The 13,995-nt window shown below is 41.0% G+C and overlaps 1 protein-coding gene across 4 annotated transcripts in view; it reads right to left on the bottom strand.

Annotated features, from left to right (window-relative positions):
* The window catches only part of LOC138966746 (coiled-coil and C2 domain-containing protein 1-like), a 35,488-nt gene that overhangs the window by 16,078 nt on the left and 5,415 nt on the right, over positions 1-13,995 (bottom strand). For all 4 annotated transcript variants that reach the window (XM_070339072.1, XM_070339073.1, XM_070339075.1 and 1 more), the window contains exons 7-18: positions 13,306-13,421; positions 10,956-11,040; positions 10,262-10,393; positions 9,848-9,996; positions 9,115-9,187; positions 7,881-8,105; positions 7,134-7,276; positions 4,906-4,962; positions 2,970-3,104; positions 2,076-2,134; positions 1,521-1,637; positions 637-710 (exon numbers count right to left, since the gene is read on the bottom strand). In XM_070339072.1, coding sequence (XP_070195173.1) covers positions 637-710; positions 1,521-1,637; positions 2,076-2,134; positions 2,970-3,104; positions 4,906-4,962; positions 7,134-7,276; positions 7,881-8,105; positions 9,115-9,187; positions 9,848-9,996; positions 10,262-10,393; positions 10,956-11,040; positions 13,306-13,421 — 1,365 coding nt within the window. The remainder of the gene's footprint in view (positions 1-636; positions 711-1,520; positions 1,638-2,075; positions 2,135-2,969; positions 3,105-4,905; positions 4,963-7,133; positions 7,277-7,880; positions 8,106-9,114; positions 9,188-9,847; positions 9,997-10,261; positions 10,394-10,955; positions 11,041-13,305; positions 13,422-13,995) is intronic.

Here is a 13,995-nt window from a genome sequence, read left to right as displayed (position 1 = left end):
CACTGGCTATTTATTCCCAATGAGCTATTAATAGCTCAGCTTGCCTAACCTTCAAGGAATAGCAAGATCTAGATGTGGCACTTTTCAGCACGTGTACAGGAACGTGTACGGGTAACGTCATCAAATTTAGTTTTTACGTCACGCGTTTGCCAAGATCTGCAGTCTTGGTGGGAGAAAAACAACATATGATTTGGAACATTGGAGAAAACAAGTGAGTCACGGGTGACGCAATATCTACACATACGCGTACAGGTCTTTGCTCCACGTTCGATCATCTTGAACACTGTAATACAACCCTTCCACAGTCCTGACATGTCGCTTGTTTCTGAACATTGTCTATTTATTTTAAAGATGTCAGATGCAGGACCTAGCCCTTATTCCGTAAAACTGGAAAGGTTGAATTGACCTCAGAATTAATTAAAGAACAGGCCAAGTAGCCAACCTACAGATCAAATCATGAATGAATGAGAGATTAACTGTTTGACTGTCAGGAAAGGACACCTTTCTTCTCATCGGAAGGGCCTCACAACTGTAATGGCAAATAATGTATCATCAATTAACACTTTATGTTTAAAACACAGGGAACATAGAAAAGATCAAAAGATGATAAAACCTGGACCAGAAATCAGTGTTTACCTGAGGGCAGGTTGTAGGAGATGCCACGGACAACAGTCAACTCCATTTCATTCTCACCCAGCTCTGTGTTACTCCTGTCAACAAGAGTGTGTAATCTGTGCATTCAGTTTCCTCAAAACACAATAAAAGAAAAAAATTACTAAATGAAAAAAAGAAAAATGCTGCTCTCTCTTCTTCACTGCCTCTATAATCTTACACCTTTGGTCACTTTCAAATTATCTGTTGACCTAAAACTAAAAGAACTATAAGCACACCATGAAAAAAGTAGAGCAAGAAACAAACAACAAACTACAAAAATTAAACAACAATAGCAAAATCTAAAAACAAAATAAGTTTTGGGGGATAAGTGGCATGTGAATAAGTCTTGGTTTTCTATCAAAAACGTAAAAATCTTGACCATGTCAAAAAATTACTGCGGGCTGCCCACTTACACGTCACACAAATTAGCTTCCCATGTCAACAGCAACATCTGGTGTCTTCATGTCCTCTTTATAATATAAACATCTGTCAAAATTGTAAACATGTCTAACCATTACTGTGGGTTACCCAAGTACGCTCCACATAAAATAGCTTCACATCACACCAATACCAATTCACTTCTACTTTCTTTCAAAGCCTTTCATCTTCAACTCTCACCATCTTTCTATTGAGAAGTCAACGTTCAACTGAGCTAAGTTCTTTCTTGGGTGATTTTCCCAATTTTCTATTTGTGTCCCTGTCCACTAAGTCGACATAATAGTGAGTGTTTCATTTTGTCTGTGATTACACGTTCCAATATCTAACCTTCCTTGTTTTTGTTTATTCTTGATTTGGGAATGGTAGTAGTCTTATTGTTTTCGACTTCTTCCAAAGCAAAAAAATCTATCAAAGGAAAAGGTACTGACTGTACGATGGAAAAGCTGCGTGTCTCATAGTGGAACTTTGGCAGAGGGTCACCATGGCGACGGCTGCTCTTCAACGATTCCAGGTCCTTTGCACAGCCTTGTCCCATCTTCTGAAATCTGAACACAGAATATCATTTGAAATGCAGCATTTATGTTAACAAGACCATTTTTTTCATTTCCATTACTTGGAAATTCCAAATGAAAAGCTGGCAGTAACATGAGCTGTGCTATCCAGGTCAGTGTGTGTTTGGGTGAACATTGAAATCATCCACCTACATTTCTGGCAGATTGACCATGTTTGTTCTCATGCCATGGTGGTGACATTGAAGTGGAACATGGATACTGTCTCTGAGTCATCACATAAAGTTGACCCCCCATGTCAAAATACCAGAAATTAAATTGTTAATAGGTTATTGTTATGGTTGATTTGCATCTGACAGTTTGTGCATAAAAGTTAAGCTTTTGCTATATCTATATCTTATTCACGTCTTCATTTGACTGGTTGCTGTGATAACGTTACTGTTTTTTGTGTGCCTATAGCACAGAACCACTTACTTTGCGGCGCCTGGAACATCACCCATTTTTGTAAAATGTTGAGCATTTGTGTTACATATCTGAAACAAAAACACACAAATATCTCAAACTAGAGTACAACAGATTGCAATGATGTATTAAAATCCACATTCTTGAGTGCTTATAGTCATAGGCTAAAATGTAAAACCTACTATCTTCAGCTTTTTCTGACTTGAAACTGGAAAGAAGAAGGCAAACAAAATCAGAAAACAAAATCAGACTGCCAAAGGCAGGACTCAGAACAGCTGAAAATGAGAATGTCAAGCAGCCATGCATCTGTCGGTTCTGTCCCTTGTATTCCCTTTAGGTAAATGTATCCTTCTCAACACCTTTCATCAACCCCATCGCCTTTCCCTGCCAGTCATCCCTCTGACCCTACCTCCATTCATTCATGCATTCCTTAATTCAGCCATCTATTCATCCATGTATCCCTTTCGTCCATCTATTCAATCACTCATTCATTCATCTTTCTATTCATCTGTTTTTTCAAAATGTTTCACATTATATTGGAATCTGTTTTACGTAGATATTATATATTTTACAGAACTTTGTAACTTGTTCTGCAAAGCAAAACTTTAAATGCTGTGTTGACAAGTGTGAGAATATAAATCCAATGTTGGTCACACCAAACCTTTCAAGGTGTTTGTGAACAGTCGCTTTAACTGCAACGTGCTTTATTTTCTTCCTAGAGAGATATCAAAGTTGTCCCAGATCTGATCTTCACTCCCAACCCATAAACACCCATTGTCACAACAAAATCAATACCTGTGGAGGTTCTACATAAGACCACCAACTTCATTTCCAGAGCTGGACTCCAAGTGTAAAGGCGAACGACAAGAAGAAGAAGACAACAAAATCAATGACAGATTCGCTGACCTGTATCTGCTTTGCGAGGTCCTGTTCCAGTTGAGTGAACACCTCATCACGGTCGCCTGAGGGCTGGCAATCCTCAGCTGACACCACAATGAACTTGTCCTCATTTTCATCATTTGCCAGAGGGGACGGAGGAACCTGCAAGCAAATTAATAATTAATAATAAAACTTCTCTTGAAATATTCACAAGGAGGTAGTATGTTAGTACATTCTCCTTCTTCTTTGTTCGTGGGCTGAAACTCCCACGCTGACTCATGTTTTTGCACAAGTGGGTTTTTACGTGTATGACCATTATTTTTTACCTCGCCATTCAGGCAGCCACATGGGGATACTAGTACATTAACTTCTGTTTGTGGTACAGTGGACACCCCTTTTAAGACTCCTAAAAAAAAGGTAGATAATCAGGTCTAAAAAAGAAAGGAGTTAACCTTCGCCGGTGGTTGTGGGTCCGTGTGGACCCCAGAAGGGTGTTTAATTGCAGAAATCTCTTAACACTTTCGCGACGGGACGCTGATAAATCAGTAACCGCGCTGACACGCCCATGGACGGGACGCGCATTTTTCAGTATCAGTCATACAAGGTACAAGACTCGTGATTGCTTCCCGGTTTTTGAAGATTGCAATAAATTGAGTTGTTTCCCTTGATACACGTGGTTTTCTCTTCCGGCTTGATCAAATTAGTGCAGATTTGCGTGGTGTTTTCGAACAAAAAAAAATAATCGAAGGCGAGCCTTGTCACGGGAGGAGATTCTCCGGATGTTGGATCTTGAGGATCCTGTAGATCATGATACATCGTGTCGTTTTAGCCTCAAGAAAGCGATAATAGCAGTGATATTGAGGAAGAAACAGTCCAGTTGTTGCTAGTACGAGTCGGCAAACTACACGTGGTAGGGGGTGATACTGCTAGACGAACATGTATCTCGGAATCGTGCAGGAGCTATGGGGGCGTGGCAGCACTGATAACAATGGATGGCTGGAGCCTTCTAATCCTTTTGGAAATGTTCATAGGTGTACAGTTGGTACTTTGTTGTGAAAATGTGACTTATATTCAATATGGATTACCTAGACATCATTTGGTGAGTGTTACAGTTTTGTTTCATTTGAGTCAGGATGCTGTGAGTGAATGCATGATTTGCTTGTTTTTTTCTTTGTACTGTCTCCTTATTTCTGTGTACAATGTTAACAATATTTCAGCTAATTCATAGGTTTTACACCTTGTTTGGTTATAACATTATTTATAATACTTTCTGTTAAAAAATAACTTTTAAAAAAAGCAGTGGAAAATAAAACACACACAAAAAAACGTTAAAAAACACAAATTATCCCCCTTTCACCCCCCTTTCACCCCCCTTTGCTAAAACAAATCGCGTGACAAACTTATAAATAGCACGACTGAACTGGGCATCCATTTTTGAATTAGTACACAAAATTTGGTGGTGATTGGACTTAATTCAAGCTTGCTAGACAGATTTCTTTACAGTTACTGATTTTTGGGAAGTTTCTTGGTGGCAAGCTTGGGCAGGCAGGACGTTAACGCCGTGGCAGTGCTAGTCACAATAGTGTTAAACACTTGAATTTTGTAATGAGCTTTTAAGAATGTCTCAGGCACCTAACAAGCTCTTATGTCCCAAAAGATCATTAAATTTCAGTAATCTCGCGGAAATTTAACCACGGCGTCTTCGGAATGGGATGCACGTTTTTGCTTCTTTGGAAAGCATGGGTCTACGGAAGGGTATGCATATTTTTCCTTCTTTGAGAAGCATGGGTCCGCGCGGCCCCACGATGTCTTCTGTGTGTAGTCGATAACGACGTCGGGCGAAGGTTAAATAGAGGTATATTTACAGACCTTATGAACAGTAAAACGAAGAAAATTATGTCTTAAAAAGAGATATCTCCAAGTGGTTTTAATGACAACACAAATAAAAACGCAAATAGCTCACCTGTGCCAAATCGACTGGCAGTCCTGCTTCCAAGGCTTCAATCATTGGCTCCATGCCCTGAAAAGTAAACCACAACAAGTAATGTATCGATTGGAGATTGGATTTCCCTTCTTTGAGTCATGTGACGTCAGAGGCCTACAAAACTTTATAATTGGGCGTTTCAGGTTGACCGAAACTTTAAAGGAACTACAAAACACACGTCATGTGTTTGATTGCACATGTGTGTGTGCTGTTCAATGTCAAAACAACAACAAAGTCAGTACATGACGTGTGTTTTGTAGTTCCTTTGAAGTTTCGGTCAACCTGAAACGCCCAAATATGAAGCTTAGATTATGTGTTTGATTGCATGTGTGTGTGTGCTCGTTCAATCGTCAAAACAACAACAAAGTCATAGTACCTGAAAGGAATTCGATCGATACATAAATGTTATTTGCGTTTTTGACCAAAATATGACATTTTACACAGATCTCGACAGTCATTGTTCACCTCGACCGCTAGCGCGGTCTCGGAGAACAATGACTGTCTCGATCTGTGTAAAATGTCATATTTTGGTCAAAAACGCAAATAACGTATAATATTTTGGTGGATGACAGACAACAACAGCACAACCAGGCACAGTGGTCCCTGCAATGTCAGACCCCTCTGGTGAGAGAACGTACACAACGCTTGAAAGGACACCTTCTCTTGTCCCTTTAATTACTGTATCTACCCAAACATGCCTGGCAAGACAGGCCACATGCATTTTAAGGACACCTGGTTCCACGGGTGTCCTTTCATCGCAGGTACCGCTGTATAAGAATGACACTTGAGTCCCTTGAGTGGTCCTTACAGACAGGTTTGACTGTATCTAGTTCAACTTAAAGGCATATGTACGCGCTCCCGTGTTTACAAAGTGTAGTTTGCCCATAATCGATGTCAAACGCACCATAAGACCATATAATGACGATATGTCACCATGCGCGGACCATAATACATGCATTACAGCTTGTTCTAGCCTCTGAAAAAGTGAGGATGTCAACAAAGCCGCGGTGTTAGCTCCCTTGCATCAACGTTACATGTGTTGCCAAATCTATAAATAGGACGATCCAGATCAAAATGAAAATTAACATATCTCAACATTGAAGGGGTCCTAGACCACAATATTTTGCAGGGAACTTAATTTAGCATGTCTCCAGCTGTTGGTAAAGCAATTAGCGTGTATAGTCATCGAGTACATATGCCTTTAACATTGAAATAGGAGAGAAAAAAACGGCTAGATTCTCAATCCCCAGTGACCGAACTGACCCAATGACTACCTTTACGAAACACTCTATTCTCTTCTTCTTCGTTCCTTGGCTGAAACTCCCACGTTCACTAATGTTTTTGCACGAGAGGATCTTTACATATATGACCGTTTTTACCCCACCATTATAATAATAATAATAATAACGGGCATTTATAAAGCGCCTTATCAAAAGTTCAAAGCGCGGGACAACAATACATGTATACAAAAATCATACAATCACTGTCAGATTCAAACAACACATCATGCACATCTCACATCCCCAGACTCTATACTAAGGAACTATCCGTAGTGTTGTTGGAACAAGTGAGTTTTCAAATTGGACTTAAAAGATGAAATGGATGGAGAGTGACGTAATTGAAAGGGGAGTGAATTCCATAACTGAGGTCCATAATACGAAAACGTGCGGAAGCCATGAGCCTTGCGTTTAAAGCGACCTTGACAGAGAAGTCGAGCATCATCAGAAGAACGAAGGGTGCGAGAGGGAGTGTAGAGAGAGACCAGTTCAGAAAGATAGGCAGGTGCCGATTCAGAGATGATATTGTAGCAGAAGCAGGCAGCTTTATACCTAATACGTTCAGATACAGGAAGCCAGTGAAGTTCTTTCATGAGAGGAGTGCAGGGTTGTCGATGCTGTGCTCTGAAAATGAGACGTGCAGCAGAGTGTTGTACTTTTTGCAAGGGTTGGAGAGTGGAGTCAGGGCAGCCTATGAGAAGGGAGTTGCAGTAATCTAATCTGGACAGAATGCAGGATGTAACGAGAGTTTTAGTGGCATCAACAGTGAGACATTTTCTTATGGAACCTATTCTTCTGATCTCAAAGTAACATGTCTGACAGACTTTTTTGATGTGTTGTTTCATTGAGAGGTGGGAGTCCATGATGAACCATATTCAGGCAGAATACGCCGATTTCGGGGGAAACACTGCTTTCAAAGAAGGGAACTACCTTCATCATGCGGATGTGCTGCTTGGCCATCTCCAGGTCTTTGTTCTTCTTGGCCTGCAGCGCTGCCGTCCTGAACTCTTCCATCCTCTCCTGCAGGAACCCCAGCTGCTGCTCCTGTCTCGAGTGGCCGCTCTTCCTTGTGGCTGTGGGTAAAAGGAAATAAAAATATGACACAATGCTACCAGTGAACACTAACAGAGATGGAACACAGGTCGACACAGAAATAAAGTAAACAAAGATCAAATCTGTGCTGGTGGGGGGAGGGGGGTCCTGAAGAAAAAACTAAATGGAGCAATCTTTGTGCATTTGAACGTAAATGTTTGAGGGTCAAACATAAAGTTCAATGATAAAGTAGTCTCTTCCCATTATCTGTTGTCTCCTGCTGTATATTATATGAAACTGTTGTCATTAGCAACACAAAAGTGATCCCGGTGAATTCAATCAAGTCCAAGACAAAGAGAAATCATACTACAAATGACATGTTCACACACACACAAAAAAAGAAAAAAAAGAAGTTTCTGGGATTTCAACAAAGACTCTCTGTACAGACAGAATTTACCAGCAGCAGCAGCAATTCTGTTCTTGACAATTTCTTCTGTATCATGACATTACACTGAATTCCCCAGCACTAAGCCAGCCTTAGCACCAGCAGAAGCAAGTGCAGTTACTGTCAGAGCTTCTGCAAACTTTACGGTCGAAACTACCAGAAATGTCTGGCTAACACGATACCTGCATACATAAACTTACTAGCAGCGCGAGAGATGGCAGTCTTGGCATGGGCACCAGCAGCAGCCCCTGCAGTACTTTGAGGTGAAGGTGCTTGTGTTCTTGGAGCTGGCTGCGGTGGAGACACTAATGCTCTAGCAGCACCAGCAGCAGCCGGGGAAGCGGACTGTGGTGTCTGCTGTGGTTTCTGGGGAGATGGAGAAGCCCTAGGTGGTGGGCCGGAGGACACAGGTATTGGTCCGAATCCTGGAAAGATGGTGAAAGGAAAAGTTATACAGTGGAATTTGTTTTAAGACCCTCCACTGTAAGACTCCCACTACTGTAAGACTCCCACTACTGTAGACTCCCACTACTGTAAGACTCCCACTACTGTAATACTCCCACTACTGTAAGACTCCCACTACTGTAAGACCTCATTTTCTAAAAATTTTTTGTTCAGAGGCACTAAATTTACCTCCATTCTAAGACTTCCTGTCTTTTAATGCCTACGTTTCTCAGATTTTAGGAAGTCTTAAACAAAGGTACACTGTTCAGTGTGTTAGTTGTTAGTTAATGCAAGGCATCATCTGATTAAACAGCAGAGCAGATGCTTGAGTGTACCAAGTGAATGTCAAACAAACACACATATATGCACACACACTTATGCACACACACACACATGCAGACATGCATACATACACAAATATTCAAACACACTTATACTTTTTGTTTACTTTTAACCTCTTAAAGCAAACTTAATAGGAGGGGAAATAAATATCAACAGTGCACACATACCGACAGACTGGCCAACAGACAAACACTTTCTTTCTTTCTTTATTTGGTGTTTAACGTCGTTTTCAACCACAACGGTTATATCGCGACGGGGAAAGGGGGGGAGATGGGATAGAGCCACTTGTTGTTTCTTGTTCACAAAAGCACTAATCAAAAAATTGCTCCAGGGGCTTGCAACGTAGTAAAATATATTACCTTACTGGGAGAATGCAAGTTTCCAGTACAAAGGACTTAACATTTCTTACATACTGCTTGACTAAAATCTTTACAAACATTGACTATATTCTATACAAGAAACACTTAACAAGGGTAAAAGGAGAAACAGAATCCGTTAGTCGCCTCTTACGACATGCTGGGGAGCATCGGGTAAATTCTTCCCCCTAACCCGCGGGGGGTCAGACAAACACACAGACACAGAAATAAATCATCATAAGCTATGAAAACATTTAATTGACCATGATTTGTGTACACAGCAGTATCTTACCTGGAGGTGTGGGTAGTTCTAAAAAGTCAACTGGCTTGCCGGCTCTGTAATCCTTGACGGCACTCTCATATTGCTGAAAAACATAAATTAGAGGGGTTATAAAAAGAAAATATGAAAAAAATAGGTATAAAAATGGAGGAAGTCTGACATTGGGGGGTGGGCGGGGATGTAGCTCAGTCGGTAGCGTGCTGGATTTGTATCCAGTTGGCCGCTGTCAGCATGAGTTCGTCCCCACGTTCTGCGAGAGATTTATTTCTCAGTCAACTTTGTGTGCAGACTCTCCTCGGTGTCCAAACACCCCCGTGTGTACACGCAAGCACAAGACCAAGTGCGCACGAAAAAGATCCTGTAATCCATGTCCGAGTTCGGTGGGTTATAGAAACACGAAAATACCCAGCATGCTTCCTCCGAAAGCGGCATATGGCTGCCTAAATGGCGGGGTAAAAACGGTCATACACGTAAAAGCCGTGGGAGTTGCAGCCCATGAACGAACAAACATTGGGGGGTTCCACTGTACCTGTGATGTGAAGCACCTTCCATGAGAGTATACATTTACATAAATGACACCTTTTGTCTATTTTCATCTAAATTTACCCATCATAATGCAGTTATATTTCCCTCAAAAATGACACAACAAACAAAACGATAGTCAGAAAAAAACAGTAAAACATACCAAAAAAACACAAAATTGAAAATGATGTGTACAAGCCCAGCAACACCTTGCAATGTGTACCTTCACAATCCTGCCCATTCTGCGAGCCTTGCCGCTCTCCCCTGCTTCCTTTGCGCTGTTCTCGGTACTCTTGTACTTCTCCAGACGCTGAGTCAGCGCCTCCATCACAGTCTTTGGAGCATCAGGTGCTTGGAACAACTTCTTTGCCTCTGGAAAACACTCACACTATCAGCATTGCATCAACAACAAACCAGTTGAATTCCCTTCTGAAAACTTTCACTACAGTCATATCAGTAAGATGATATTTACGAAATACAATTCTTAAATCAGTAAATAAAAGAAAGACAAGAGAGAAAAAGTACATTTCTCAAAAAAACAGCAAATGAAAAGAGTTCTGAAAGAGTCGGAAGACTGAGCAAGAGACGATCATGCAGAGACAACACCTCCCCCTCCTAGATTCTTCATTCTACAAACCTTCTTCTGTGGGTTCAGGGGGTAACTCTGAAGGTTCTTCTGGTTGTGCATCTTTCCCGCCAGCGCCTTGGTTGGTTGACCTCTGAACTCTGACCTCAGGCACTGGTTGACGAGCAGTTTGAGAAGCCGCAGCTAAGTCATAATGATAAATATGCATGCATGAATCTTACTGAAATTATACTCTGTCTCCCAAAAGGAAAACTTACAGCTACAATGACTCACTGAAGTATACTAATAAAACAGACCTGAGATATTCATATTGTGTGATTTTCAGTACTTTATTTTAGTTTGAAGTTACTGCTTGATCCTCCTCCACCTTCACCACAAACCAGATCTCGAATCATCATCAACGCTGGGTATTACACTGAACACTAAGCTTTCAATCTGACAGTCTATTTAATTGACAAATAAAAGGATACTACCAGTACTACCCATTCCAAAGCTACCTTTCAATTTTGATCTGATTATGTTGATCAGATAGAATACTAACATTAACTAAATCTAATCAGTAGTTCTAACTAGTCTTGGCTCAATATTGGTTGTACAACACAACAGTGATTTCAGTGAAAGAAAACTCATGATATTACTCCCCTGCATGTGCACATACAAATGTGTGTGTGTGTCTGTTTCTTCTCTTTCTTTTCTTTTTTTCTTTTTGACTAGTTGCTAAACTGAAATATATAACAAATCTTACCTGGCACCCCAGGAAGAGGAGGAGGCATGTTCGACAAATCGATCGGCTTGCCTTCTTCCAGTGCATGTAACACTGTATCAAATTGCTGCACGTAAAAGAGAAATAAAGTATACTTTAATTATAAGTCTCAAAACTAAACAAGTATTATTATTATTATTATGAACATTTGTGCGCCTAATCTAAATATAGCCCTAGGCGCTTACAAAATATACAATACATAGTGAACATTATACGAAACACAAATCGACACGGACCAAGACACTCGGACTCATACACTCGCAGACAGACGCACAGCGAGAACGCGACGCACTCACTCATACCAACTACAGGCACATGCATTCTGCAGGCATGGGAATTGAAAATTGTATAAAAGGCGGAAAATTTATAACTGAAGACGCGAAGCGTCAAGTCGACGGCGCGAAGCGCCTAGCCTTACTAGGGGGGTCCGGGGGCATGCCCCCCCGGAAAAAAAATTTCTCCAAAGAACCCAGATGGTGCAATCTGGTGACATCTGAGCTCCAAGTTTGCCATTAAATTCTGTTTTTAGAATCAGAGTTTTTAGTACAAAAATGTACCAATTTTTTCTTTTTTGAAGAAAAAAAATATATACATGTATTATATGGTTTAAATTTGTAAAAAAATTGATCTTCTTGAGACAAACAGGAAAATGTAACTTGTAACACAATCTGTGCAATCTGGTTTACTTTCAAGACATAAAAGTTCAATAACTGAGGCGGGCGGTAGCAGTGCGTGAACAAAGTACGGAAAGTTTTCGCGGGCTTTTGCGCAAAGGCCAAAGTAACCGGTGCTTTTTTTGTGTGCCTCCCCCCTTTATTTTTTCGGCGGACACTTTTGCATTTTCGGCGGAACAAAAAAAAAATTCGGCGGAAATCCGCCGTTCGGCGGACAATTCCCATGCCTGATTCTGAAGACGGAAAAACAGTCATAAATAACTAAATAAATTATTGGATACATAAAGTTAGTTGAGAGAAGAAGAATAGAGCTGGAAAGGGAAGAAGAAGGAGAGAGAAGGAGACAGATTAAGGACCAGCAGGAGAGGGGGATGGGTGGTCATTAACAGACTAGTGAGAGAAGAGGTGTGTTTTGAGTGAGGTTTTGAATGACTGCATAGATGTGGAGTGCCTGAGTGAGTGCGGGAGTTGGTTCCAGGTGGATGGGGCCTGGTAAGAGAAGGTGCGCTGGCCATATGTTTTGGTGCGTGCTGGTGGTATCCTAAAACGGCGGGTGTCTGCGGAAGATCTTAGGGAGCGAGAGGGGGAGTAGACATCAAGAAGGTCAGAGAGATAGCTAGGGGACGATAGATCAAAGTTTCTAAGGCAGAGTGTGGAGATCTTGAACTGAATTGTTGAACAGGCAGCCAGTGTAGGGTTTGAAGAAGAGGGGTGATGTGGTCGTGCTTGGAAGAACGAAAGATGCACTTTGGAAATGTATCATCCTTGTTCAGAATTGTATTTTGTGGCGCACATGAAAGCATAGGAAAAGTTGAACAGAATAAACATGTTAACACTCCTTCACTGTCTCCATCTCTAATGCAAAAGAATAAATAAAATATATACACACTATGAGTACATGTGAACATATCTTAATTAACATCCCCTAACCCCCACCAGACCTGTTTACCCCCATAAGTGTTTTGGAGTAATGCTCAGTCCCAAAAATAGTAATCCTGGCACAAAAATAGTAATCATCCAACATTCGTCGCCAATTACAACGCACATGACAACTGTGTCTGCGAAACGCAATCATGCACATATATCCATCATTCACAAACAAAACACATCAGTCAATTTTTGTAGTCATCATAATTTCAAAGAAGATCACATCAAAAGCACATGCATCACTGATTCTTTTTCTTTTGCTCGTAGTAGGCCTTTTTCAGTGTGTCAAGCGCTTCTCTACTGTACTTGCGCTTGCCGAATGAGTGAGGGCGAGACTTCACCACTAGAAAGTTCTCCAGCGTCTCATCAGACAGACATGATCTCTGGTCAGTCCTGTGCTTTTTCACCCCATTTTGCCATTGAAAAAAACAATGCCAAACATGTGAATGAAAATTTTTTTAATGAAAATCGTAGTCTTGACACGGTTAGCGGAATGGCGTATTTTTTGCAGAAAATCGTAATAAATTACTCCAAAATCGTAAGGGTAAACAGGTCTGCCCCACTCAAACCCGTGACCCCCTCAACAAAACTATGTAAAAACAAACAAAGAACTAAACCAGAACTGCTTTATGTACTGATTGTAGTAATAGAAACATCACACCAAAACCTACTAGCTCTCTGCATTTAGCGCAATTAACATGCACACAATCTCAAAAGAGGTTCTCACTGACCTTGGCAATCTTTGCGTATTTTGATGCAGTGGCCATGTCCCCCCCTTGCTTTGCAGCCAGAGCAGCATGACGGTACTGCTCTTTGCGACTCTCTAGGGTATGTCGCATCTTGCCCTCTGAAATCAAAGACCACATATTTAAACTTTTTGTTCACAGCCCATAGTTCTGGATTAGATCTTCCTACCCCTTAAAGTCAGCATGCACAGCTAACAGTAACAGTGTAAACTCATTCAAAGCAAAATCTGAATGTGGCCTCATTTGATTAAGATAACGAGTCTCTAGGGTATGTCACATTTTGCCCTCTGAAATGATAGACCACATGTATATAAAAAAATTCACAGCCCAAAGTCCTGTATAAATCTTCCTACCCGATAAGGTCATCACACCTAACAGGGTAAAATCATTCAAGGCCAAAGCCGACTGTGCCTTGTTTGATTCAGATTCTCATACCATTTCCAACCTAAATCATCACAAAAGTACAAGTAAATAAATATATGTCTGTGAAGAGTTCTCTGTAGATCTAATTCTTACCCCCTCCCCCCACCTCTTCCATTACCTCTAGTGTGCTTGCTGCTTTCAAAATTCCACGTTGGAATATAAGCGGCGGAGACACACAGAGTAAAGGATGACCTCCCTTGCTCATGACGTAATTTTTCCGCATTCTCGCTTTTGACGTCAATCTATATTTAA

Source organism: Littorina saxatilis, linkage group LG5 (genome assembly GCF_037325665.1).
Source record: "Littorina saxatilis isolate snail1 linkage group LG5, US_GU_Lsax_2.0, whole genome shotgun sequence".
NCBI classification, from domain to species: domain Eukaryota; kingdom Metazoa; phylum Mollusca; class Gastropoda; order Littorinimorpha; family Littorinidae; genus Littorina; species Littorina saxatilis.
The sequence above is the reverse complement of the archived record's forward strand: the minus strand, read 5'-3'. Positions and strand labels throughout refer to the sequence as shown.